Source organism: Callospermophilus lateralis, chromosome 8, assembly GCF_048772815.1.
Source record: "Callospermophilus lateralis isolate mCalLat2 chromosome 8, mCalLat2.hap1, whole genome shotgun sequence".
Lineage (NCBI taxonomy): Eukaryota > Metazoa > Chordata > Mammalia > Rodentia > Sciuridae > Callospermophilus > Callospermophilus lateralis.
In genome coordinates, this window is record NC_135312.1 from 138,544,540 (window position 1) to 138,571,761 (window position 27,222).

The window sequence follows — 27,222 nt, forward strand, 5'->3', positions numbered from 1 at the left end:
GCCGCTTTCCCATTTGTACCATTAGTGCAAATGTCAACACAGCATCTTTTTAAAGGCTAGCTAATGTCTCAGAATTCAGTCAAAAACAGCTCTGGCCTTGCAGACCTCCCAGGAAAGCCAGCTCTGAGAGCCCCGGGGTCTGTGGACCACACGGGAGGCCTGCTGGCTGCAGGCTGGCACGGAAGGCCTCCTAAAGAGCCCAAGATCGCATTCTTAACCTTTTAATCACTGTGGACTGGCTCTTCCTATTGAGTGAATATCTGTGCCTCTCCTAGTTTAAAAGCAAGTTCCCATATAAGCAGAACGTGCCCCGCACTTGCATAGTTCTGTTATCCAATGCTACAAAATCTGTAAGTCCGTTATAGTTGGTTCCATTTTTATTTTAAAAACCCGATGCTCAGAGAAGTTTTGTCCTATGGCAAATAATTGTCAGACTCTAGGATTATAAGTCTGTCTGGCTAAATATCCAAGTGCTGTCTGATGCCCCTTTAAATACCCCGAGGACACATGTTTTAAATAGTCAATGCCACTGGTTCATCAGTGACCCATTTTTTTAAAAAAACAGGGTACATTGATACATGCAAATCCTGATTTGAAATCACGGACATTTTGTTTTGTTTTGTTTTAGGAATTCTCGTGAATGTCCCCTTTACGGAGCTCTTCCAAGACCTGTCCATAGACGCAGGTCTGCAGTTCATGAGCTGAGTTAAGGACAGTGATTCAGAGCCATAGGCCACAGCTTCTTCCTGGTGGCAATCCACAGTCACTGGTTTATTTGAACTCTAGCAACACTGTGACCCTCACGGGTGAACTGAGGCCCTGCTGCCCTGAGGAGAGAACTGACCTCTGAGAACTCCACCAGCTCCACCCTGCTTTGGCCTTTGGGCCTCCCTCTCCACTGCTCCTCCCTAGGCACCAGGTAACCAGACCAGGTGACTCAAGAGAAGCCACTAGGGGGTGTCCACAGCGCTTCAGTGCTCTCCTTGCACGCCTCTCCCCTCAGGGCCAGACTGTGAGGTCTGTGAGCTCACAGCCTCTGTCCCCAGGACCCCAGGCCTCTGCCTTACCATGGCTCCTTCACACCCCGCCCACATGAACTAGGGCCACCAGGCCAGGCTCCCCGCCGTGTTAGCACTGCCCACTCTGGCCTTCACCCTGTCTTCCACAGCCCTCCTCCCCCTCAGGTGCCCAGTGTCTGTGCCCATCCCCTGGTCCCCCCTGCCTGCCTTCCTCCTCTCCCTGACTGTGCGAGCACTTGCCTGCTGAGGCCTCCTGAGGTCCCTTCCCTCTTGGGCCCTCTCTCCAGGAACCCCCCTCTGGCTGCCAACCCCAGAACCACCTGCAGACATCACAGGGGCACCCCAGAGCTGCCCACCCTGCTCCCAGGTCTGCCTTCTGTGGAGCGTTCTCCTGGTACCTGCACCATCGCCTGCCTCCTGCCCAGCCAGAAAATGGAGTCGCCTGCACGCCCCCTCCCTGCACCCCCTCCAGGGCCGTGAGCACCAGCCCCCGAACTGCACTCCCACTTCCTAAACATCTCTGGAACGTCCCAGCCCCCAGGTGGCACTTCTGCTTCCTTCAGACCTTTTTCCTCTCCCATCTTTCTTCCACCGGGGTATCAGAGTAAATGTCCTAAAACATATCAATATAAACATAAAGACAAATATAAAATGAGTATCAACATAAACAATATAAAGATAACACTTTAAAACCTGAAGATCTGTCCTTGCCCAAACCTTGCCCAAACATCCAACACCTTCAGAGAAGTGCTGGCTCTCAGGGCCACCAAGCCTGCGGTGGTCTGGCCTCTCCCCTCACCTGCAGTGCACTCCTACCTAGCTTCTCTCAGTTCCCAGGACACGCCTAGCACTCTGACCCTCCCTACCCTCTGACTTGTTTCTCCCTGGAAGGCTCCACCCCTCCCCATCTTTTGCTTGGAATTCTTCTCTGGCTGCTCCAGAGCTCTATGCCAAAACCCTACCACCTCTACCAGAGCACCTTAGGCAGGGAATTGCCTGCATCCTCTTCCAGGACCCTGAACAAAGATGTATCATGGTGCTAATCACACTTTCATTTATGCCTGTCTCCCCACTTTGGTGTGAGTTCTTTAAAGGTGGACACCATGTCTTACCTGTAAATCTCAGCACTTGAGACCTACCTGGTACATAGAGAAATTTAATGTTTGTTAATGAAGGAATGGATGACCTGCTCCGGGTCATGCCTCAAGAGGTCACTTCTACAGATGTGAGGGGAGATCCAGGGCTGCTTTTACCCACCTCATGTGCAAAAGATAAGCTTGTTGTGATCTCAAATGTCCCTTTTAGTCTTTAAAACTATTTTGTGGCACTATACAGTTTCATAAATCTACATATGGCAGTATTCTCATGTAGTAGCCATGAAACTTTAGCAGCTGAATTGGACTGTCCTGTGACCAGGCATTTAAAGGTACTTAACAAAAAGATCATAGTTAATAAGTAGTGTGATCTCAGTGAGGTTGATTTCCATCTTATTTATCTTCATTTTACTAACAAAATGAGGAGAGGGAAGGTGTTTTTCATGCTTTCAATATAGACACTATATTTTAATAAACAGTATATTCTTAAAACTTAATACGCCCCAAACTGCAGTTTAAAAAATATATATATCAGGTCTGCTAGAAACTAGACTCACAACTGCCAAAATGAGTTCACTGAATCACTGGGTACACACCCCCCCGCCCCCCACGTCTTTCCAAGGCTCTGGCCAGGTTGCTAATTAGGTAACTTCTAATCCTAATTACCTAGTCAGCCTTAATGGCTTCACACACTGCTCTCTGGTCCTGTAGGGCTGCTTTTCAATTGTTAAAACAGCTGCTGCGTTTCCACCGGAGGAGGCTGGTCTGCGCCGAGGGGGAAGCGGTCCCGAGCCCGCTGCGGTCGGCAGCCTTTCGGTGGAAACTGGGCCACGAATGCACAGTTTGCACACTCGCGTTCCGCCTCCGTCCAACCTCCGACCTTCTGGATTCAACCCGCTTCCCCACCCCGCCTCCAAGCCAACCCCAGAGCTCCCCTCTATTGTGCACCCGGTCTCCCTGATTGGGAGGGTCCCGCGCGCACATCCTGCTGGATTGTGCAGCTTCGCTAGGGTCTGGGAGGCCTCCCTCTACTCCCCCGGGTGGAGAGGAGGCAAGGGCAGCAAAGTGTCCCCCAAGCCGCCCGCGAGCCTCCAGTGAGAGCGCTGGGTCGCTGGGCGGGTTGTGTGGGAGAGAGAGGGAAAGAGAGAGAGAGAGAGAGAGAGAGAGAGAGAGAGAGAGAGAGAGAGAGAGAGAGAGAGAGAGAGAGAGCGCTCGTGTGTGTGTGTGTGTGTGTGTGTGTGTGTGTATGTGTGTGTGTGCGCGCGCGCGTGCGTGTGTGTGTGTGTGTGTGTGTGCGCGCGCGCGCGCACGCTGGCGCGCAGCGGGAGGGAGGGAGAGGGGGACGGAGGGGGAGGCGGCGGGCAGAGCAGGGAGGGGGCGGGCGGGCAGCCGGGCGGGAGGCGGGGAGGCTCTGGCTTGAGCAGTGACACTCCGGAGTGCACACACAATCCCCGCTCGAGCCCCAGAGAGCGGAGCGCGGAGCTGGGCACCGGCCGCGTTCTTCCCCTCGCCGTGCGCCGGGCGCCCAGGGCCAGCGGCCGCCCGCAGACCCGCCCGCGCCGCGGCATCCTCCCGCACCCGGCCCGCACGCTCCGCGCCCTTTAGCCGCTGCCCGGCTCTGCCGGGTCCCCGGCCCGCGCCGCTCCTGCTCCACTTCGCGGCAACTTTGGCGGCCGCGCGCTGCTTGCCTTTCGCCAGCGTTTGAAGTTAGCGGCGCTGGCCGCAAAGTTGGGACACTGCGGCCGGCTGATTTTCCTCTCATCTGCTTCCGCCCTGCCCTCCCGTCCCCTCGGTTCCTGGGTATGGCGCTGAGCGTCTTGGCCGGAGCCGGGACGCGGACCGTTCCGTGGGCCGCACCTCTGGGTGGGACCTTTTCTCTTCCCCACTGGAAAAGCAAACCGACTTCTTTAAGGTAAATGCGAAAGGAGGGCAACCCCGACTCCGCACGCCTTAGCCCGCCACCCCAGTACGGCACAACGGCGTTCACCCCTGGGTCAGCCGGGGTCCGAGGGGGAGGCGCGCGCCCCAAGCTAGGAGGGCCCAGCGAGGTCCCGGGGGCGCCTGACCCAGAAGGGTAGCGGGCACGCGGGGCGTGCAGCAGGTCGTACTCGGTTCTCCTGGTTTCGTGGCGGGCGGCCGCGTAGGGTTAGGAGGTGGAGGGAGAGCGCACGGTGGAGTCCGGGAAGCCGCAGGGCCCCCATCCTGGCTCGGCCTGGACGCTCTGCCCTCCTGCGGGGCAGGCTGTCGCCTCCCTCGCAGGACTCACGCCAGTTGTCGGCCGCCAGAGAAAGTCAGCCGGACCCGGGTCTGGGGGCGCCCGCGCGGGGGGCGAGGAGCGAAGGGTCCCGCAGCGCGAGGCGCTCCCGCTCGGCCTTCCCGGGGACCCCGCTCGGCTCGGCGTGTGTCCTCTGCGTGGCTGGCGAGCGGGGCGGCCGGGCTTGGCTGTCCTGTGACTCAGAGCAGAGCGCCACTGAGGGGACGCCCGCCCGCCCGGCCACCGGCGTCGCGCCCTCGCCCCGTCTGTGCGCGAGTGGGGTTCGCCCCGGCCTGCGCCTGCTTTTCTCGGTGCTGAGCTTCGCCGCGGACCCAGCCGGAAGGCTTTGGGGGTACTTCGCAACTGCTGGATTTGGGGTGCGAGTTGTCTGCACGCCGCCCAGAGCGAGGCGAGAGCCCCTCGGGGTCCCGTGGCGGCTGCGCCCGGCCGCCGAGACCAGGGAGTCCTCGGGCACCTCCGCGGGGCGCTGGGCTGGCGCGCGCCGGGGTCGCGTTCCCCTCCGGCCCCCTTCGGGGCGCTGTCCATCTCCTGCTCCGGGATGTCCGGCTCCCAGAAAGCTAGACCTTGAGCGGGAAATGAACCTGAGCAAATGTCTGGTTTTGTTTCTTGGAGTTCTTTTTAGCAACTTGGGTTGGTAAAGCTGTTTACCTCTCATCTTTGGGCCCCACCGGATCACAGTGGAGAATTTATTTTTTCATTTGTCTTGCTGATCTCACCGAACACTGCCACTCTCCCCGCCCTCCTCCTTGCCTCGCTTCCTGAACCCTTTTTCTTTTGGGAGGAGGGAATCTCCCACCTCCTCCTCCCTCCTCCTCCTCCCCGTCTGGGCGCCCGTGAGAACCAGGGGAGTCGTCAATGGAAGTAAATAAGACCCGCTCTTCTCCGCCCCCTTCAAACAAGAGAAGTCCTCCCTGGCTCCTAGAGGTGGAGATAAAACATCTCTCCCGAGGGAGCGGTGCGGAGGGCTTGGTGGGCTGAATTGTTTTATTATCCTGAAAGAAGTGATGGATGGAGGGGAGGGGCTCGATCGTGTGGAGCAGGGTGCTGAGGGCGGCCGGTATTTATTATTATTAATTATGTTTATTAAGAGCGATAATAAGGCCATAACCCTAGCTAAGGACTGTGTTTACACTTGGTTTGATTTTATGTCAGTCTCTTATTACCGTGGTTTCAGAAAGTGAAAACACCAAACGGAATTAATTCCTCACACTCACTCTGCATATGGGATTCATCAAACCCCAAAAAGATACTGTCATTTACCAAAGTTTCAATCCGTGAACTTTTAGAAGGTTGCAGTCTTATGAAATGTCATTTACCTTCCTCTGCCTTCTGAAAGTTTAAAAAAAAAAATTCTCAACATAATTAATTATGGTCCCAATTCCCATTTTCAATCTAAACCTATATTCAGGATTACATTAAAATATCCCATCATTGTTCTCTAAAAGTGATGCTTATGAGTTTGAATTCCTAGTTGGGGGAGGGGGACAACTGGGAATGAGGGGCCCAGAAGTTAGAGATTAGTACTATTTCAAATTTCTCTCAAAAACCTCTTGCTTCTTCCTTTAAAGAAAGACATTCCGGGCTCCTTCTCTGCACAGTGCCGAGCTCCGTGAACGTCCTTAATCTTTTCCACACACTGAAGCATAACAGCTTGCAGCCTTGTCCCGTTATTGTTTTCATGTTTGTGTCAGGATGTTTTATTCATTAAACATGTATGTCAAAGGCTGAGGCTCCGAGTGGCATTACGCTCTGTTTTAATTAGTAACTATCATAAAAAAGAAGCTATAGCTCTGTAATGGGCCTAAATTGCTATGAATTATGTGTGGTTTAAATTACGCATTCGTTTCAGCAGAAATGAAACCACGAATATAAAACATCTTTTAATCACTTGCAGATACAGCTTTTATCTCTGAAGACGTAACAAAATATATAATTGAAAAATACCCTCCAATGAAGGAGGGAAGCCCCCACCCTTGGGGGTTTGCCCTGGGTCTTATTAGCACTCTCTGGTAAAGCACGAACGTTAAAGAGGAAAGACCACATCACCAGCTTGTCCAGACCCTGCCAGGGTCTGCGTCAGAACTCGAGCTGTGGGTCAGTCTTCAGATGACCGTGGAGAGACGTAGTCAGTGGCATCCTGAGCCTGGCAGTTCAGATCTAAGTTTTCTCACTTGAATTCTTCCACCAGACCCTGCATAGGAAGGGAAAATGTGTTTTAGAACTTTAACTAATTGTTTGAGATGAAGGAGAGAGACAGAACTGGAGTAAATACAAGTGGCCTTATTGCTGCGGGGTTGGTGCTATTCAGCCTACTCAGAGAGCAGAATTTAAAAAACAGCACAATAGTCTTGTTGCCACCCTTATTAGAAGAAAGGTCTTTTCCATCTGGGTGTGCTGGATGGTTGCTGGGGATGGGGTGGTGTGCCTGAACCACAGCACAGGAGCCGCTGGAGGAGGGCTCAGTCTCCCTTCCTTAGTCTCCCAGATGGGGCGGTTGATTCCAGTGACCAAGCCCTGTGTCCCCAACCTTCCTGCTCCCTGTCTCTCTGTCTGTCTTGCCTTGGAGAGCCCTGCGCCAGCAGGGACAGCTGGTTGAGTAAGGAACCTGGCCACCCGCTAGTCACCAGGAAGAAGATGCGTGGCTGGACCTTCTGTGTCAAGCCGCAGGCAGGCAGAACATGCAGTCCGCTCAAGCTTTATTCAGCTTGCTCATTTGACCTTGAAATAATTTCTAAAACCTTGAAGTGTTTATTTTGGAATGATTGTTGTGAGGAACATAACTTATCCTTACCCTGTTGGTCCCCAACCATGTAGTAGAAACCACAGCACCTTTGAATAGTTACAGAGTAAACCGTAACAAATTGTTGCTTTGAAAACTGATTTCAAAATCCAACTCCTCCAGTATTTAAATACTACCTTCAAGAATATGCTGTATTTATGCAGCAAAGCAGGGCACATTCCGCTTTATTTTTGCTCTATATTACAAATGGAAAATGAAACCACGCGAGGGTGTGTGCAGTTGTACTTGGATGTCGCTTTCCACCAAGGAAGAAGAGAGAAGACTTCACTTCTGTTGTTAAGCAGATAATCACAGAGTGGGACCTGAAACACAAGACTGCTGAGATCCTTTGTGTCACGTAGTTGACCATAAATCCCATTATATTTTTTTGGGAAAATCACCCCATTTCAGTGTGCTCTGTGTGTGTTCAAATGTGTGCAGATTCATGAGTCCTGGAATTTGCTGTTCCAGAGCCCACAGGGCCCGAGCCAGTGTTGAAAGCAGGTATATTCTTGGGTACTCACTTCCTGAATACAAAACCCAAAGATGCATACCTTCCCTCTTCCTTTTGTGTTTTACTAAAAACTGAAAACCAAAAATCCATGAATTTTAGTTCTTTGAAGTACTTAGAAAATATGAAATATATGTAGTAATATAAATTCAGTCAAGATTTTTCTAAAAGTTATTTTGCATTCAAAAAATTAAGGGTAAAGAATGTGAATAAAAGTAAACTAGCAATACAGCAATACATTTCCTTAGATTTACCCTGTGGGCTGAAGAGATAGACCTGACCACAGAACAGCTGGGTGCTGGGTCCTGATATAGTGCCAGTTGTTTAAAGAACTCACTAAGCTCGATTTGATCTAAACTTCTCTGGGAATTCTACAAGCCTCCCGTTCATGGGAAAGCTATGGGAACTGTTCCTAGTTCACATGTCACTGTCCTTAAGTAACTTCCTGATCCTTCCGAAGCAGATTTGTTTTAGTAAGCTGGTAAATAGCTCTTGGCTTTTGTTTATCGATATTTTCATTTAGAAACTTTGAACATGATGCTGATTTAATGTTTCATCTATTTCTCTGAAGTATTCTGGCCTCACTTGTGAAAACTCTGGATTGAATCTTTTCTTTAAAAAACAAATCTGTGGCTAAAGTAGCATAATTGGATAAATGTCAAATGTGTCTTGTAATTCTTCCTCTGAAATAACTTGCTGCCTTTTTAGAGTTATGAGAAAATAATTCATTTTATAAAACAAGGTTCTAATGAGTTTGGAAGGAACTCTATAAGAATATATTATGCACTATTAGAAGTAAACTAATTTGAGTGGAACTTCGGGGCACCGCCCTGCAGTGTAGAGGCATTTAAACATAACAACCAGGTTACAGAAACTGAGTTAGAAGCATGCACATTTCTGACTGGGAGGATTTCAGTTCACACCACATGCTGGTGACGGCTGAAGTGCATGGAGACGGTACACATTTGGGTTTCTTCTAAGAGGAAGTCATTACAACAACACTCTCTCGCAGCTGTGTGCTGGGAGAATGCACACTCCATGGCCTAAAGATGCAGCCCAGACGGGGACTCCAATCAGTGTGAGTTCTATCAGCAGTTAAAAGCCACGCTCCTGTCTAGTGTCCTCTGAGGCAACACCCTTGCCTACACAGATGTAGGTAAAGTGATACTGAAGGTTGACACTCTGAAGTAGATAGATCTGACCTCAGAAAGACCTGTGCAGTGGTTTTTAAGTCATGGTGACTTTTAGAATCATAACACAGGAACCATGAACAAGTCTGTTTTATGCCCAGACTGTGGACACGGTCTTCCGACAGTTAGCACACACCAAAGACAGCACAGGGACTGACTTGGAAGCACTGTGTTTAAGAAGGACCCGGTTTGTTCAGGAGCAGCCCTTCTGCTTGGATGCTGCCGGCGTGAGATGGCCTTGGCCTGCCCATGATCGTATGTCACGTACACCACTGTGACACCAACCCCACAGCATGCACGCTTTGGGGATGGCCTCCGTGCCTCCTGAGGTCAAGGCATGTGCAAAATAAACACTGAGATTGCCTTGGGGGACGGTGTGCATTTTACCCCAGCAATGAATGACATGACCTCTAATCAGACTGTCAGTCATGCCCCCAAAAATATGTCACTCAAACATAAATGTCCTTGGCCCATTCGCATAATCTTATTTAAAATGCATTTAAAGACACAGTGAAGACATGTTCATGGGTAGGGATACACTAATGTGTGTCCCCGTGTTCCGCAAGGAGACCTGAGTGTGTCCGCGTGTCTGCGCCACGACTTCCTGTTACATCACAGCACTCGCTCAAACTTACCAGTATCATCAAAAGCTGCAGATCCACATCATTCAGAACTGGATCCCGTAACTGAAGAGGCATGTGTGGCCACAGTGGAGACAGACACATGGGGACAGCAGTGCTGGTGCAATGCCCGTCCCACTGGGTAAGGCCCAAGTGGCTGGTCTCTGCCTGCCTGGGTCTCTGACATGCAAGATCCACTGGTGATGTTGAAAGTTTGAAAAAAAAATTGCTTTATTGTTGAAAAATAAAACCACCTCTTAAACGGGAGATAAAAATGTAATCTGTAACAATCGCAATGGCAGAATGCTTCATAGTAGGTGACAGGTGTGTCACCTACAGGAAAGCCACCCGTCCCAGGTGTTCTCAGGAGACTAAAACACAATCTCTTAATTATTAATGTAATTTTATTTTCAGAGTCTCCTGTAACTAGAAAATACCTTTCAATGGGGAACAGTAAGCTGACATCAGTTAACCTCTTACCAAGGCGTTTAGTAGCTGGATAAAACCGGTGGAAACGAGGCTACCTTAAGACAAATTTTAGGGCTGGAGATGTGGCTCAAGTGGTAGCGCGCTTGCCTGGCATGCATGCGGCCCGGGTTCGATCCTCAGCACCACATACAGACAAAGATGTTGTGTCCGCCAAATACTAAAAAATAAATATTAAAATTCTCTCTCTCGCTCCCTCTTTCTCACTCTCTCTCTCACTCTTTAAAAAAAAAAAAAAGACAAATTTTAGGGAGAAATGATATTTAATTGAGCTTCTTCGGGCTTGCCTCTTCTGAACAGCCTACCTCTTCCATTTCTCTTTGGAAACTCTGTCTCGTATTTCAGTACAAGTTACCCCAGGGCCTGCTTCACTGGTCACACTTAGAATTGCACTCGGCTGAATTTGCTGCTGTTGCCATCTTGAGAATCTTATTTGGGAGCAGGGAGTTTTGCCCTGGGCCCCACAGATTCTGTAAACTGTTCTCATTATGCCTTGGTGTGAATTCAGGCATAGAATTTCGATGTCCAGGAATTAGGCCATTGGAGATTATCTCGGCAAGTGTAGGCCCGGAGACGACTTCATTTAAAAACTCGACGTTCAAGTAAGATGAAAGATGCTGGATACGACTTCAGACCATGTGCTGGCTTCCCCCTGCGTGAATCCCGCCCATCTCACAGCTTCTGAAGATGTCACCAGAGGCCCCGAGAGGGCTGCCTTTCCACAGGACTTTGGTGCACGGTGCCACCTTAGGTGCTGGTGTTCAGGTCACTCCTCTGTGGATGAAGATGTGAGTTGTGAATCTTAGCTAGTGGACAGATTAACCAACGCTCTGGGACTCACACGTCAGAGGGTCAGTGACCAACAGAACCTGGCAGAGGTGACCGCCTCTACAAAGTGAAAAGGCAAGGCAAAGCCGTGACATCATCACACCACCCCTGGGTGTTACTAGGGGAAGATGTGAAGGGCGCCTCCTTGCCCACGGTGGACCAGGACTCTCAGTCCAGAGCACTGAGTTGAACATGGAGGTGCCTTCCCACTGTTACAGTGCTCAGAGGATTGGAGACCACGCAGTGCAGACACCCTCTACAGAATGAGAGGTCTGGGAAAGCGGGGAACAGGAAGCTGAGAAAGCCCCCAAGTGAATGACCAAATTATACTGCCTACTGTGTGCATGTTTGAATATGCAACAATGAACTCACTGCTGTTTACAGTCAGTGCACCAAGAGCAGCTTTTAAAAAGGAAAAAAAAAAAAAAGACCTAGGATAAATTTTTAAGGAAGAATTAAGATAAATAAAAGAAAATAAGATTTTAAAAAATATTTAAATGCCCCCTAAATAAACCAGTTATTCTCAAGCATTTCATAGTTCTTCTGTCATCAATAGATGTCGAACCCATTATGTTCTGAAATTCTGAAAATGTCAGTATTCTGAAAGTTTTGAATAATGCTCTCCAACTTTTTTCATGTATATTATTACATTTTAAAAATATTCTTTGGAATGTCACTGTTTTTTCAGTAACACCAGTCGTTTGCTGAAGCTGAGGTTGTTTCTTGTGCTTGATTTCATGGTGTGGATGACAGTGCGCGTTGACACAGCACCCTGGTCCTGTAGCTCACGGTTCTCGCTAATGTGTTTCCACATCTGTCACTTTAGCAGCCTGTGACGTGACGTCATATGCTCCTGCTCACGAGAAATCTGAGGCCCAGTCTCAGTGAAGAGACAACCTAAACACACAGAAACTTTAAACAAAGTGGTAACTCTCTGGCTTCAGAAGCAAAATTGACAGAAATGTCCACCGATTTCAGGGTGAGATGAATGCCACATTAATTTGCATGGACATGATTTGCTTAGAGTTTCTCACGACTTAATGATTCAAAAATGCCTTTTATGTAGCCTGAGTCCACAAGCTCATCCCCAGGGTATGCCATGCACTCCACGTTTGCTTGTTTGTTTTGGGTAGTAATTTATTAGTAAGTGTTTTAAGGAAGCTGGTTAAACCCTTTCACTTTTAAATTATTATTTAAGGTAGAATATGAACACATTTCAGAATAAAAACCCCTCTGGTTCTAAAGGACAGACAGGACTGGCCTTGATAAACAGGTAGTAATGCTCCACATCTGTCCTTCTGGAAAGGCTCACTTGACGGGGACATCGCTGATGGTGAAGTGGGTGTCAGCCCCTGATCACAGCAGGCTCCCGGGTAGACCTCCCTAGCCCCCCGACTTCGCCACTGCCATCACACAAGTTATGCAGCATCGTGAAAGGCAAAGGACGTTATCCGTTTTCTGCATTGAGTCTACTTATCGCCATGAAATTACCTCTCCAGGCGGATCCCCTGGCCTTCTTCAGCCTTCAGTCGGTCTGACCACCAGCCATGACGTCAGGGTGTTAAATGCTCTGAGATACCTAGGAGACAAGTTATCTGGAGAAGGAAACAAGAAAACACATTTTCTTTAGTAAGCAGAGCATAATAAGAAAAATTTGGATTAGAAAAATGGGCTATAAATTTATTTGAGACTCACGATCCACGATATGGAAACACTGCTTTTGTGCCAGGTGGCAGCAGTCAACACGCGGCAGGATCCCTCTGACATTGGTGGAGCTTGCTGGCGGGTCACGGTGGCTCCGGCAGGGCTTACTGGTGGTTCACTAGCTGTTCCGCTACTCCACTGGCTGAGTGGCAGTCGTAAGGGGTAAGAGCTGAAGTTAGGTTCAGTTTTAGGACTTTTTAAATAGATGATTTCAACAATATTGGAAGGGATTGTACCTTTCAATGAACTGATGAGAGCAATTGCAGACAGATGAAAGAATGCTATAGATATTCTATAAAAGCCTTTATAACAGGAAAGAAGACGCTCTGGCTCTGAAGGCGTTTATACACACCCATGTGAACACGGCAGCCCTGAGCTCCGATCGCATTCCGTGAAGATCTCCACATTTAAAGTGTGTCCACACTTTCGAGGCAGGGACAACGGGGGGGCAGCCTGATGACCCCCTTTCCTCCGGCCCTGCGAGCTGCCTGCTGCAGCCTTCTCCTGATGTGTCCCCAAAGCAATGGTTTGCCGTCTCCCTAGTTGTTGAAGGCTTATATTCCTGTATCATTTCATCATACTTTGATATAATGTCTTCCTTAAAAATGACTGTGGGGTCTGTTTGCATCGTCTGCCCTCTGAAAGTGTCCTTTAAAAAAAAATCATCTCTTAATCCAGAAATAATAATGCAGAACATTCCGGGAACCGGTCCTGATCCACAGCTCTCTAATCCAAACACGTGCCTCTCAAATCCTCTCGTGCGTCCAGCCTGGGAAGCCGCAGCACATCCACTGTGAGCTGTGTTAATCCAGCTTTGTTTATTAAGCTTGTGGATGTCCTCAGATACGGAGGATGGTCAGATGCACAAACTCCTTCTCCTCCTCTGTCTAAAGAAAGCAGCTCAGAAGGTGACCTGCTGTTGGGAAGGACTTTGCAACTAGTTTGAGAAACTGGCCACACTCTCTGTAGGTGAATAGAAGACTTCTTTTAAAAGCACATTCATGTCCTCTATTTCAGTTAGTCTCCTAACAGTCCGAGAACAGTTGTCTCCGCTTTGCCGACAAGGGAACAGTGAGAGATGAGGGACTCCAGGTACAAAAGCCAACCTGGCTCAGACCACCGTGGGCCTGTCCATGCGAGTCTTCTTACCCCGAGTCAGGGATATTTTCTTCTTTTGCTTTGGCAGCTTTTAAACTCCTCGAACTTGGATAAATGAAAGTAGCAATCGCATGATAGTGAAGGACAGAAAAGTGTAAAAGAAAAAAAAAAAAACGAGAACCAAATTAAATTCAGATGTTGGTTAAAAAAAAAAATCAGTCCCGAATTGATGGGAAACCAAGATGTGGGGGGACTTACCTCAGATACTGGAGCTAGGAGAGAGCGAGGGGGAGAAAGAAAAAGGTCACAGCTGGTGTGGTGGCCCTGTGTAATCCAGCTCGGGGAGGCTGAGGCAGGAGGCCTGAGCAGCTTACCCTCATGGAGAAAATGAAGCTTTAGGAAGGGTCCGTGGAGCTCAGTGGGCAGCACTCACCCAGCCATCAAGGCCTGGGTGCCCCCAGCACCACATCGCTCAGGGAGCTCACCTTAGCTGTGTACTGGGTCCTCTTGGGCCGTCAGAACCAGGGTCTCCTCTTTCCAGAGCCTCCCCTGCCTTTGTTTCCAGGGTGAGGGCAGGGGGGGAGGGCCCTGGACAATCACATGTAAAGACAGCGACTCTTCATTCCTTGTTTTTCCCACAAAAAAAGACAATTGCATACATGCATCCCCCCACCCTTTTAATTCTAGAACTAAGGATTCAGGGTTTGGCCGTGATAACTACTCAGGTTCTTCTCACTTTCCATCAGGGATTATGTCTTAATCTTGGTGATAGTCACCTTAAGTTGCTGTTGCCTGTTGATATTTTGGGAGTTCAAAAATAAAATGCGTCCTCACGGGACCAGGAAAGACGTCTACAACTGGGCTACTCAAAGTATGAGCTTTGCCTTGGCAGAACCTGTCCCAGAACCCCCCAGACCCCCTGAGCCTGGGTCCGCTTCCTATGGGAAATCTGGGCGCATGTGGGCACAGGAAGGACTGGGAAGACTGGTCTAGGCCATTCCTCTGCTTAGGCAGAATGTATGGTGGCCACACCAGAAGGTCCCCTCCAGGGGTTAGGCTGGCCGCAGGCCTGCGCTGCTGCAGCCAGACGTGGGTGTGTCTTACACAGGAGAGGCAGCCCCTCCTGCGTGTGCTCCATCCTCCCAGGGCGGCTATGCCCATGCCTGCCCCTGAGGTCCACCCACGACGGTAGGACATAGTTCCACACTGTGACCTTCCGTAAGCTCAGCAGTTCTAAAATTGTTCCAAACATCTATACCTGGCTTTGTATCCACCTCCGTGGTCACTCGGTGAGCTGGCTCCCTGAGAGTGGTGGGGGTCCGTGTGGTGTTTTCAGTTTCATCCGATGGTACAAGCCCCCAGGACACTGGGAGCCTCCCTCGTGGCTCTAGGGCTGGCGGTCAGCCCTGCGACTGCCCAGGCACGGGTGGCACCCACTTCACCTTGGGGACGTCACGTGCACAGTTAGAAGACGGTCTGTGGACTGCGTGCAGCTGGGTCCCCTGTCCGTGCAGACGCGGGTCTCACAGGCAGGAGCTGCCGTCATGGAAGGGCCTGGCTGGGAGCAGAAGCAGAGTGTGAGGATGCCGGGACACCAGGTGGCAGGTGGGTGGGGGGACCCCGCCTGCCCTGGACTCCCCCGGAGGGGGTGGGAGGCCACTGACCTACTTTGAGCAGAAGAGTGAAACGGGTGGTTGTGACTCAGGCCGCAGGGTCAGTGACACAGACCAAGGACGGAGGGGAGAGGCTGGAGTGACCGGGGGCAGCTAGGATGACTTGAGGTGTTGGCACTGGGCTGGAGGAGAGCAGAGGATTGGCAGGATTGATAAGATGTCACAGCACAAGGAGACCCTGGTCTAGTAATGGAGGGACTGCACCCCAGCAGGGGGCGTAGGGGCACTGATTTTCTTTCTTTCTTTCTTTTTGGTACCAGAGATTGAACCCAAGGGCACTTTACTACTGAGCCACATCCCCAGCCTGTTTCATTTTATTTTATTTATTTATTTATTTGAGACAGAGTCATGCTAAGTTGCTGAGGCTTTGAACTCGAGATCCTCCAGCCTCAGCCTCCTGAGGCTGGGATTACAGATGTGTGCCACCAAGCCAAGCTCACATGCTGATTTCCACTCAGTCGGACTCCAGCTGCCCTGGGGGGAACTTCTGCCACATTTCAGCCTCAGTATGGCCCCTGCTCCACCCACAGTCCTGCCCTAAAGATCTTCTACTGGAGGAAGGAATGGGGGTGCTAGGACTAAGCCCAGGGCCTTGTTCCTCTAGGCACACAACCACCACTGAACCAGCCCCCAGCCAGATGGATTTTTTCCCCACAGGGACAAGAAGAAATATAAAGATCAGGTGAGCTAAGACGAGCCCATGAGCAACAAAGTCTGGCTTCCTAGAGGAGGGATTCTGCCTCCTTGGCCTCTGGGTTCCTGGGGGATTTGCAGTAGGCACTTAATAAACAGGCGTTGACTTCCTGACAGTGCACACACAGCCCCAGATAAGAGACCATCTAAGTAAACACCACGCTGCCGGCATCCTAGGAGAGTCTCCCGCGGTTCCTAGGTTCCTAGCTGTTCCGCAGTCTCCTGCAGAGAGTCAGGCAGTCCCTTGCTCTGCGGGAACACTGCCCTCCCTTCAGGGTGGCATCTTGTCAGATTAGCCCTTAAGCACCACCTCCACCTCCTTCGCTCTAATGCCCTGCTGGCCTCTGGGACGAGCTAAAGGGCCAGTGGCCTCTAATCGTCTTTCATCTGATCATGGGCCTGAGAGCAGCTGGTGTCCTCCTGGGCTTGGCTGTGGCCACTTGTTCTTCTCCTGGTGAGATGCCCGAGCCGCCGTGAGCCAGGGCTGTCCTCTGGCCCTGGGGCCTCCTTGGTGACTGACGGGTGCCGCAGAGTCCCAGGTGTGAGGCCTGGTGGCCGAGGTCTGTCCTCCCTGCCTCCCTCTGTGTCCTCGCTGGTTGGAAGTCCCTTCTCATCTTGCTGAGCCCTGCAGGCCACCTGATGCCCTTGGAAAGGCCCTGCTGAGGACCGTCAGTGTATTGTCACAGATCATAAAAGGTTTATTTGGTCAAAGTTAGTGGAAGATACGGCCATGTGTTCAGCAGACGGAGGAGCAGAACCCAGACCAGGCCTGCACGAAGCAGGGGTACCGTGAACAGGAAGGAGCCGACACCGTGCGTGGGTGGTGGCCAGGGGAAGGGGAAGCCTTTCCTCTCTCAAGGTGTCTCCTGAGACAGGTGGAAACCGGAGCCAGGTGCGCTGTGATGGGCGGTGGAGAGCTGGGTTCTCTTAGAGCTGTCCCGCCACAGTGCCTGTGCCGCCTCCAGATCTGACCTGGCTGCTACTGACCTCAGCCCCGTGGCGTCAGCACTGTGTCCTACGGCCATTGGCCATCCTCTCCGGGAACACTTGCTCTGTCATCACCACGTAAGGAGAGGTCACTGGCTGTCCCCATGAGGAGCACTGTTCCTAGAGCCGCGTCCACCCCTGGCCTGCCAATCACTTGTCACACCTGCAGGGAGATGGCAGTGGACCTTTCTGCCCTCTTGTCCTCTGAGCCCCTGCCTTTCTCCCTCTGCCTCTCAGTCACCTCCTGTGGCCCGTGGCTGTCCCTCTGCTGGGAACTGAACCGTGTCTAGTGGCCTTGTCACAGGGCACGTGACAGGTGTGGCTTGTGGGTTTACTTAGCCATCTGTTTGGATGTACTTTAAAGAGATCCAGCCACATATTCCAATCATTTGACTTTCTCATCAAATTTCCCTCCATGACTTCTGTGTCTGCCTTACTCCGCTTCCTGCTCGGTCCCCACAGAGCACCACTTTCCAGAGCTAGAACACACTCGAGACTCGTGCCTCAAACGGGACGCCCACCTTCACTTGGGGTAAGAGTCAAAGAAGCTACTGTGTGTGCATGTGTGTGTGTGTATGTGTGTGCGTGTGTGAGGGAGAGAATGTGTGTTGTGTGTGTATGTGTGTAAGAGAATGTGTATGTACACATGTGTGTGAATGTGCACGTGTGTGTATGTGAGAATGTATGTGAGTGTGTATGTGAGTGTGCACATGTGTATATATGACTGTGTGTGAGGGTGTGTGTATGTGAGAATGTGTGTGTGCACATGTGTGAGTGTGTATCAGAGATTGTGTGTGATAGTGTGAGTGCACGTGTGTGTGTGTGTGTGTGTGAGGAGGTTCCTCAGTACTGAGCGTCTCTGGGAAGACGTCTCCACGTCTGTGCAGACAGGTGTGGGAATACCTAGGTGGAGACGTGCGGATGGGGGTGCACTTTCCTGTGTGTGCAGGACTGAGGACTGGGGATCGAGCTGCGGCCCAGCCCTCTGTGGTTTGGGTTTTGAGGCAGGGTCTCTCTGGGCTGCCCTCTGCCCAGCCCTTCTCCTCTGCTCCTCGGCCAGTCAGGAGAGCGCCTCGCTCCTCCCGCTCTGGGCGGACACCTCTCTTGATAAAGGGTGGGCTGGACAGGCAGCTGCCCACACGTCACCTGATGCCAGTTCTGCCGGGTGAGGTCCCTCTCCCTCTGTTCTCCCCTCTGTTCTCGCTCCTGCTTGGTCCTTTAAACATGTGCGGTGCCCGTGGCTGACGCGGTGTCACGTCCGACTCTGTCACTCTCCACTCCTCTGCGGAGGCTGGTGGCCTCCCTCTGCCGAGGGTGACTGAGTCCCTTTGTCCCATGGCTCTGCTTTCAGGAAGATGAGGTGTCTTCCCTCTGTGACGACTTTGACATCCATTTCCTACCGGACAGACAGACAGCGTGGATGAGCTCAAGGTCCTCCCCGGCTCCAAGGGCTTCATAAAGAGAAGGGAATCCCACTCTGGCGACCTGCTGTCCAGGAGGCTCCTCCCACTGACGGTTGCTGCACTTCCTCATAAGTGTCATTTCCTCCACCCAACCTGGAAGTGTCCCCTCTGAAGTCACTGCTTCGGCTGGCGGTGACTTCTGCACAGCGGGGGTAGCAGGCGGTCCTCTTTCCCACTGTGGTGCTGTCTGTGTGTTGGCTGTGACTCTCCTGAACACACACTTCACGCCGTGCCCTGGGGAGGCCTGGCGTGCAGCCAGGGGACAGTACACAGACGTCAACTAACAACGCGCGACGTGCTGACGTCCTGGCTGGACGTGCGTAGACCATTTGTCCCTGGGACAGTTCTTTTGGGCTCAGTTTGCAGTGTTGGCCTGGCGGCTGACAAGTTGGTGCTGGTGACTTCCTTGTTCTCTGGACTTTAGCTCTTTGGCATTCTACAGAATCTACAGAGTATCTACTTCACTTCTTGACTGAAATAGCTATTTTAAAAAATTCAGAATTTTAGGGTGCCGTATATCACGGGACTGAGCCTTTGACGGCCAAGAGGGTTGTAAATGCTCCCGGCAGCTCCGCGTCCCTCTTGGTTCAGTGGAGAACAGGGTGTGCAGGTTGTGAGCCACTGTGGGGAACGCGGCAGGTCACCAGGAAACAGGGGTCGCCAAGCAAAAGCAAGAACGGAGCCCCACAGGGCCCCTCCCTCGGGGCCGGGTGCTCCTGGGGGTGGCTCCTGCAGGGTCTCCCGCTCCCCCACCTCACCCTGGTGCGCTGAGGCCTTTGGCAGGAGGAGGCCGAGCAGGATGCGCACTCTGGCTCTGGGACTTCCTCCCCAGGTACGTGGATCCGCCTCTCCTGGCCGTTTCCGCGGTTCGTGGCTCTTCGTTGGCAGCAGTGCTGGTGGGAACCCAGGTCACTCACTTTAAAATAGGATCCTCTTTCAAGGAGCTCTCATCTGCCGGCTGGGCCATGTTTTAAAGTTAGAGTGCCTCAGCTGGCCCCTCGGTGGGCCGGGCACCACAGGACGGCGTGCGTGACAGGGTGCAGACTCTGCACCCTTGGCGCACCCTTGGCACGTTCTGATTGTATGTTGCTTCTCTGTATTAATTTAATATCCTTTTGGAATGAGAGTCAGCAGTCGTTCAGGGGAGAGCTTGAGAAGGTTGGAGGTGCCGCAGTGGGCCTGTGTGTGGCGGTCACTCACCCAGAGATCACAGAGAGACGAGCCCTGGATCTCTTCCTGCCGAGCCATCAGCACAGCCAGCATGTGGACCGCTTCAGAGCACAGGGCCCGTGCCTGGTGCTGGGAGTTGGGGGCCCACTTGGTGGGTGCCAGAGCCGGTGCCTGGGGCCATCCAGGAACCTCTTGTCCCCTGCTGGAGTCCTCTCCCCAAGCGTGGAGACGACGTCAGGTCACAGTCTGTTTCCCTCCCTCACATTTCAACCATTGCAAAGGACATTTTTAGGTTTTTTTCCACCAACCAGCTAACTGCAGTCAACATTCTCATTGTTTGCAAAGACAACAGAACACAACAGCCTCTGGGACACCATTGCTGCTGTAAGGGGCACCACACCCAGGCTGGCAAAGGGTAGCCGTCTCTGCCGCAGGGCAAGGACCCTGCTCCTGGGTCACTGCAGGCTGGGGTCTTCCTCCGACCAAGGCTGCATCGGTTCTTTACAGCAAGATGAAATGCTTCAGATTTATTATCCGATGAGGCCTGCTTGATTCAACCAAAAACAAAGACTCTCAAGTTTAAAAATAGAAGTGAAAAAGACTAAACATTTGCATTTAAAGAGGAAAAGAAAATGACAGAAATCTCTGTGGCAGACCATTCCTTGAAATTATCCTAAGTTATAATCATGCACTTTCCACTGTCTGTAATTAAACATTAGATTTCATTTATTCCAGATGCATTTGCTGCAAGTAATTCAGAATGCCCCTCCTTCTTTTTGGCCATGTACATTTATTTCAAGACTGTGGCCTGGGTGCCATCGGGGGCCCTGGTAGTCTTAAGGGAATCTCCGTGTGTCGTTTTTCTCATTGGCTACTTGGTGGACCACGATCATACTCGTGAATCTGTCCTTTCTAACATGCAGTGTCAGTGCACACTTGAGAACATCTTTAACAGGTCTGCTGTGTCTGCAAGGGACTGGCAGGGCCTTGATGTCAGTATTAGAGAGGGGAGGGAATTGCTTTTACCCACTCCCATGTGTGCGGAGACTTGGCCGCTGCTCTGTGGAGCCCACGGCTCTGAGAAAAGCCTGGCCTTCCTCTCCGTTCACAGAGCCTTGGAGCAGTTTACTTACCATATTCGCAAGTCTCCTGCACTGGTCAGGTGGTATCACTAAACAGCAGAATATAAATATTAAGCAGGTGTATTAGTGGTTTGCAATTCCCTTACTTTAAGATTTTCAATGAACTTTTGTGTTTAGGTCCATTGAATATGTTTTTAAAGTACTAGAAATTATCCAGCCATTTATACTTATTCACTGTTTACAAGTTCAGTTTCATGTAATAAATATTTGGTGTTCACTAAGGAAATCAGAGGTTTAATCAAGATTGGCAAATTGACTACTTGACCTGTGTAATTACAGATAAATTTTGCAGCTGCACACCCTGGAGCAAGTTTCTTGCTTTTAAGTATATAGTGTTTTTGTGGCAGTAGAGGGAGTGGTCCTGGATGCTTGGTTGATAACAGTGGTGAGTTACTCTGGTGCCTTTAAGTTTTCCTTTTGTTTACCACGTGACTATTTGACAGTTCACAAGCATTTCCGCAGGTTGGTGAGAAAGGGGTGTGCCAGGTCAGTTTTGCCACTTATTTTAACTGCATGAAGGTTCCATGGCTGGAGAAGTTCACATTGAAGCCCAAGCTCTCTGAGTTATTTGTAAGTTTCATTAACCACTGTTTGCTCCGTCCCTGTGCCCTGCAGACCCAAACATCTGTCCACTATCATCTTCTTTAAGGTCCTCCAGGTCCTCCCTACAGTCAGACTCTGAGGAGTCCAGCAGAGAAGGCAAAGAAGGGGGAGGAGAAATCCCATCACCTGCTCCTTAAGCTTTAAAAAGAAAGCCCTTCTGCAGATCCCTGGGGCGTCCACCTCTTGCTGCTCCCCAAAGAGCGCGGTGACACCCCTTCTCACCCTCGACACTGCTCCTTGTCTTTACTCCCACATCAGCTGGTCACACTCATGATGTCTCTGGAGAGTCTGACCTGAACGATGTGTGTATGTGTGAGTGCATTGCGTGTGAGTGTGTGAGTGTGTGTGTGTGTGTGTGTGTGTGTGTGCATGCACATGAACCTTACTGCTAAATCTGCTGGAAGACATTCACTTTGCAGCACACAAACCCTCTCCCCCTCCCTCTCTCATAGAATGCATGGCTAATTTGGGGATACCTTATTTCAGAAACAATTTCTCCTTTTAACTGGGGACATGGTGGCATTCCAAAGAGGAATCATCTCACATAATTTATTTTTCAAAGGTGGAGGTACATCAGATCATTAGGATGCGTCTTTTCTCTCTTCAGCTTTGGTAGCACCTGAGGTGTGTGGCAGGTGTGACGAGCTTTGACAGCATAGACAATGTCAGAATTCTAGGTGGCCTCTGTAGCATGGTCCACAGAACCTTCCAGGCCAGCGCGAAGCCGGTCTTCTCAGCCTTGGCTGACGGCACGGGCGTTCTGGGCTGAGTGACCCTGCAGCCAAGCTGAATCAGTGCCCGGCGCCACCCTCCCTCTGCTTCTGTCTGAGCTGCAGCCTGGGTAGTGGACAGACAGAAGGTTTCCTGCTGTACGGAGACGTTTCCTGCATTATCCACCAGATGGCCTTGGAAAAAGAATCACGCCGACAGTGAAATTCTGGTTAATGTTATTTAATTTAAACTTGCATTCTAGCTGAGCTCCGCCGGATACCTACAAGTAATAAAAAGAAACCAGAGGCCAAGTTATGCCATTAGAGGGCACCTGTGTGATCTTAGAAGTCTGTTCACATGGACCTGCTAAACCAGGCTGGCTCTTAGGAAGGATAAGTTGTTTATGTAAAGTGACCGATTCTTAAACTGAATGTCTGAGAGAGAACATTTTATTGGCAGGGAACAAAAATCTATAAAGTCTTAAAACCACCATTTAAACAATCTCTGAGTAAAGCTTCCATTTTGTACAGTGAATACAAGTTACAAAAATATACACAGTGTGTCTGCAAAGTGATTTTTGGTTAGTTGTGTTTGGAGCTTATTTTAAACGCATTTTCTTATAAAAAGATCCTGCCTGTATACTGATGGAGTTGAACAAATGATTGAAGTTCCCTAATGGTTGAATTTGTTTTCCTCAACAGTTGAATGTTATTAGATGACATTTTGAAAACTGCAATGTGGTAAAATTGAATTCTTGTGTTTCAAGGTCCTGCTTAATCCTGAACACTTTTCAGAAAAATATCTATTTTGCCTGTATTGTCCTTTAATTAAGATGGTTTCAGAAACAAAAAGTGTGACCCGATGGAATTTTAGTTTAGAGAATATATATATATATATATTTTTTTTTGTTTAATTGGAACCTTATAGTCATACACAGTTGCTGGGTTCATCCAGGCAAACTCAAGCATGCACACTCCCTCCCTCCCCTTCCCCATCTCCCCCATCCCTCATCCCCTCCCTCCCCCATCTCCTCCCGCCCCTATCTCCTCCCTTCCCCACCTCCTCCCACCCCATCTCCTCCCTCTTCACCTCCCCCTCCCCCATCTCCTCCCCTCCCCCATCTCCTCCCGCCCCTATCTCCTCCCTTCCCCACCTCCTCCCACCCCATCTCCTCCCTCTTCACCTCCCCCTCCCCCGTCTCCCCTCCCCCATCTCCCCCATCCCTCATCCCCTCCCTCCCTCATCCCCTCCCTCCCTCATCTCCTCCCTCCCCTATCTCCTCCCTTCCCCACCTCCTCCCACCCCATCTCCTCCCTCTTCACCTCCCCCTCCCCCATCTCCTCCCCTCCCCCATCTCCTCCCGCCCCTATCTCCTCCCTTCCCCACCTCCTCCCACCCCATCTCCTCCCTCTTCACCTCCCCCTCCCCCGTCTCCCCTCCCCCATCTCCCCCATCCCTCATCCCCTCCCTCCCTCATCCCCTCCCTCCCTCATCTCCTCCCTCCCCTATCTCCTCCCTTCCCCACCTCCTCCCACCCCATCTCCTCCCTCTTCACCTCCCCCTCCCCATCTCCTCCCCTCCCCCATCTCCTCCCTCCCCTATCTCCTCCCTTCCCCACCTCCTCCCACCCCATCTCCTCCCTCTTCACCTCCCCCTCCCCCATCTCCTCCCCTCCCCCATCTCCTCCCGCCCCTATCTCCTCCCTTCCCCACCTCCTCCCACCCCATCTCCTCCCTCTTCACCTCCCCCTCCCCCGTCTCCCCTCCCCCATCTCCCCCATCCCTCATCCCCTCCCTCCCTCATCCCCTCCCTCCCTCATCTCCTCCCTCCCCTATCTCCTCCCTTCCCCACCTCCTCCCACCCCATCTCCTCCCTCTTCACCTCCCCCTCCCCCATCTCCTCCCCTCCCCCATCTCCTCCCTCCCCTATCTCCTCCCTTCCCCACCTCCTCCCACCCCATCTCCTCCCTCTTCACCTCCCCCTCCCCCGTCTCCCCTCCCCCATCTCCCCCATCCCTCATCCCCTTCCTCCCTCATCCCCTCCCTCCCTCATCTCCTCCCTCCCCTATCTCCTCCCTTCCCCACCTCCTCCCACCCCATCTCCTCCCTCTTCACCTCCCCCTCCCCATCTCCTCCCCTCCCCCATCTCCTCCCTCCCCTATCTCCTCCCTTCCCCACCTCCTCCCACCCCCAACTCCCCCCTCTTCACCTCCCCCTCCCCATTCCCTCCCCTCCCCGTCTCCCCTCCCCCATCTCCCCATCTCTCCCCCCTCCACTCTGCTAGACTTCCTGATGCTCTTCTATTTATGTTTGACTGGTTCTTTTTAGTTATGCATAAAGGTGAGATTCCCTGGTGTATTTATGTATTCATGCCACATGGTTTTTGAAGAGCTAGTTCTGCCTTGCCTCCTGACCCTCCCTCCCCCTGCCACTCACCTCATTCTTCTGCATTACTGGTCTTCCCTCTATAGGGCCCTCTCCTTCCTCCTGTCCTTTATTTTGCTCTAGCTTCTGCATGTGGGAGAAACACTTGACCTCTGCGTTTCACTTAGCGTGAGATTCTCCATTCCCATGCCGTAATTCCGTTCTTTCCCTGTTACGTGTCTGCACCACAATTTCTTCTTAATCCACCCATCCACTGATGGCACCTGGCTGGTTCCACAGTCTGGCTGCTGTGGACATGAGGTGGCTGTGTTGCTGTAGAATGCTGACTGGTTTTTTCTGGATAAATACCAAGGAGTGGGACAGCTGGGCCCTGTGGTGGTTCCATCCCTAGTTTCTTGAGGAATGGAGGGTGTGCTTTTGGTGGGGGAGGCTGGACCCAGGCACCAGAACCCGGAACTTACTCCTTCTCTTCAACTTTCAGGGTGGCTTGCAGCCACGCCCACCCTTAGATCTGACAGCTTAACCACTCTGCTAAGGTTCCCAGGAGATCTGAAGGTTGAAAGGCCCCCAGATGCAGACCTTCTGAGCACCAATGAGCCACAGTGGAAAATTCCACACTATAAAACTTCATCTCGCTCACAAAATCATTTAAAATATTGTATGATATTACCTTCAGACCACACACATAAGGTGTATAGGAAGCATAAATCTCGGGTTTAGGATAGGGTCCATACCCAAGATACGTCATTATGTATGTGCAAATATCCAAACTCCAAAATAAAAATAAACCCCAAATCTAAAACATGCCTAGTTCTAAGCATTTCAGTAAAGAGGAGTCGACCTTACAAACACCTTTGAGAAGTGCCTGGGATGCACAGGAGCAGAGCCTCATGGGGGATGGGGCTGGGGGCCCTGCTCTGCATCTCCCGTCATCCAGAATTGCTCAGTAGCATTCAGTGCTAAGCAGCTGCGTGGAGATTGTGCAGATTGTGCTTTCAAAGTCACTTACGATGAGTAGTTCATATTTTCACCTCTAGTGTTTACTATGGGCCGCTACCTGCCTATGCTGCTTTCCCATGTTAAAATAAGAAAAATAGCCGTGCCCACCTCAGAGGGTCTTGGAGGGCATTGGGTGCACGCCACGGGAGCAGTCAGAGGGTGCCTGGCGGCGGTGTGTGCACAGTGACATTCACATCATCTCACCATCCATCCCCGGCAACTGGCTGATGTAATGAGGGGAAGCTCTCCAGAGGGCCGTGAGGAACCGGGCCTCTGTGGCTGGCATTCCTCGGGTTCTGCACCAAGTGAGTTCCTGGGGCACTGGTCCCCTTAGCTGGCAGTCCTGCAGTGGACAGCCATGTGGACAGAGTGGAGCCCCTTGAGGACGGCTGTCCTGGAGTGGCCAGGGCAGGGGCTGCCCTGACCCATCCACTCCACAGTCCCCGGAGCACAGAAGGCTACCACTCCTAACTGTTTCCAAAGAGACTTTTTTTTTTAATTGTCCTCCTCTGCAGTCAGGAGGCGTGTTGTGGGCATGGTGCGACACAGAGAAGTGATTTTATTGTGCTAACACCGAACATGTGATTAAGGGTACAGATGGGAGCTGAAGGGGCAGAGAGGTGGTGAGCAGAGACCCACCCAGCTCAGCCCATCACATCCTCTGCTTAGAGTGCTCAGCTGAGCGTGGCCACCTCTTGTGGACGGGACCCTTGCTGATGGCTATAGACACCAGGAGCTCCCACTTCCACCTGCCCTGAGTACCCAAGGGAGAGGCCATTTCTGGGGGCCTGGCAGGAAGGGTCGTGCTCAGTCTCAGCAGCTCCGGTCCTCTGTGGAGTTCGGGGATCTCTTGTCCACCACTGAGCCTCGGCCCCGGCCCTTTGGAATTTTCTATTTTGAGTCAGGGTCTTGCTAAGTTGCTGAGGCTGGCCTCAAACTTGTGATCCTCCTGCCTCATCCTCTCTAGAAACTGGAATCACAAGTGTGCACCACTGTGCCCAACTTTTCACATTCTCATCTTAAAGACAGATGCATCCTTTCAAAAATATTTTAAGTTGTCTGAATCTGTTTTTGATAGCATTCAAAGAAAGGCAAAATTAGAGTCAAATGATGTGTTAAGTAGAGGTTAATTAGTTGTATCTAAAATAGCGTCTATTTAAAATAAAACTGGCATTCACCTCCTCTCAAATTGCTGCAAATATTTATTTGCATTAGAATTTTTCATATTTAAATTACTGAAGTGTAGAAATACCACGTTTCTCTAATGATCGAATTCCCTGATGTGCTCTAAGTCAGAGTGGTAAGGAAACCGTTCCTGACGTAGCAGCTCCTCAGGGGCACAAAGCCCTGTGCAGGCACCTGGAGAGAACTGACCTGGTTGGGGCTCCTGACAGCCCCCCAGCCGGGGGGCGAGGTGGGGAGACAGTGGTGCAGCACCCCTGCTCAGCAGTAGACGGCCTGCGGTGCTGGAGACCTGGTGGGCGTCGGGGAGCACTGCTGAGGGGTAACTCGGTGAAAGTCCTCCTGAAGATGTCAGGCCTCGAAGGCCCGGCTGCCCTGTGAGTGGAAGCCAAGCTGATTTCTAACGTGGTGGGGCTTTACAAGCGCCTGTGGCGTGGGAGACTCTGGTGGCCTATACGCGTGGGCATCATCGATAACTAGCCTTGTGGTTTTGCACAGATTACCTGTGAGGGAGTTGGACGTCCTAATCTCTGACAAGTTCTGATATGAAAATCCAGTCATGGAATAAGCAGAAGACTGTACAGAATCCTCAGTCAAGGGTTTTGTACAGG

At 51.3% G+C, this 27,222-nt stretch overlaps 1 protein-coding gene across 1 annotated transcript in view; it reads left to right on the plus strand.

Moving 5' to 3' along the window:
• Positions 1-3,586: 3,586 nt before the first annotated feature.
• Positions 3,587-27,222, plus strand: part of Ndnf (neuron derived neurotrophic factor) — a 45,604-nt gene continuing 21,968 nt past the window's right edge. The window contains exon 1 of the mRNA XM_077110190.1: positions 3,587-4,025. Coding sequence (XP_076966305.1) covers positions 3,916-4,025 — 110 coding nt within the window. The 5' untranslated portion in view covers positions 3,587-3,915. The remainder of the gene's footprint in view (positions 4,026-27,222) is intronic.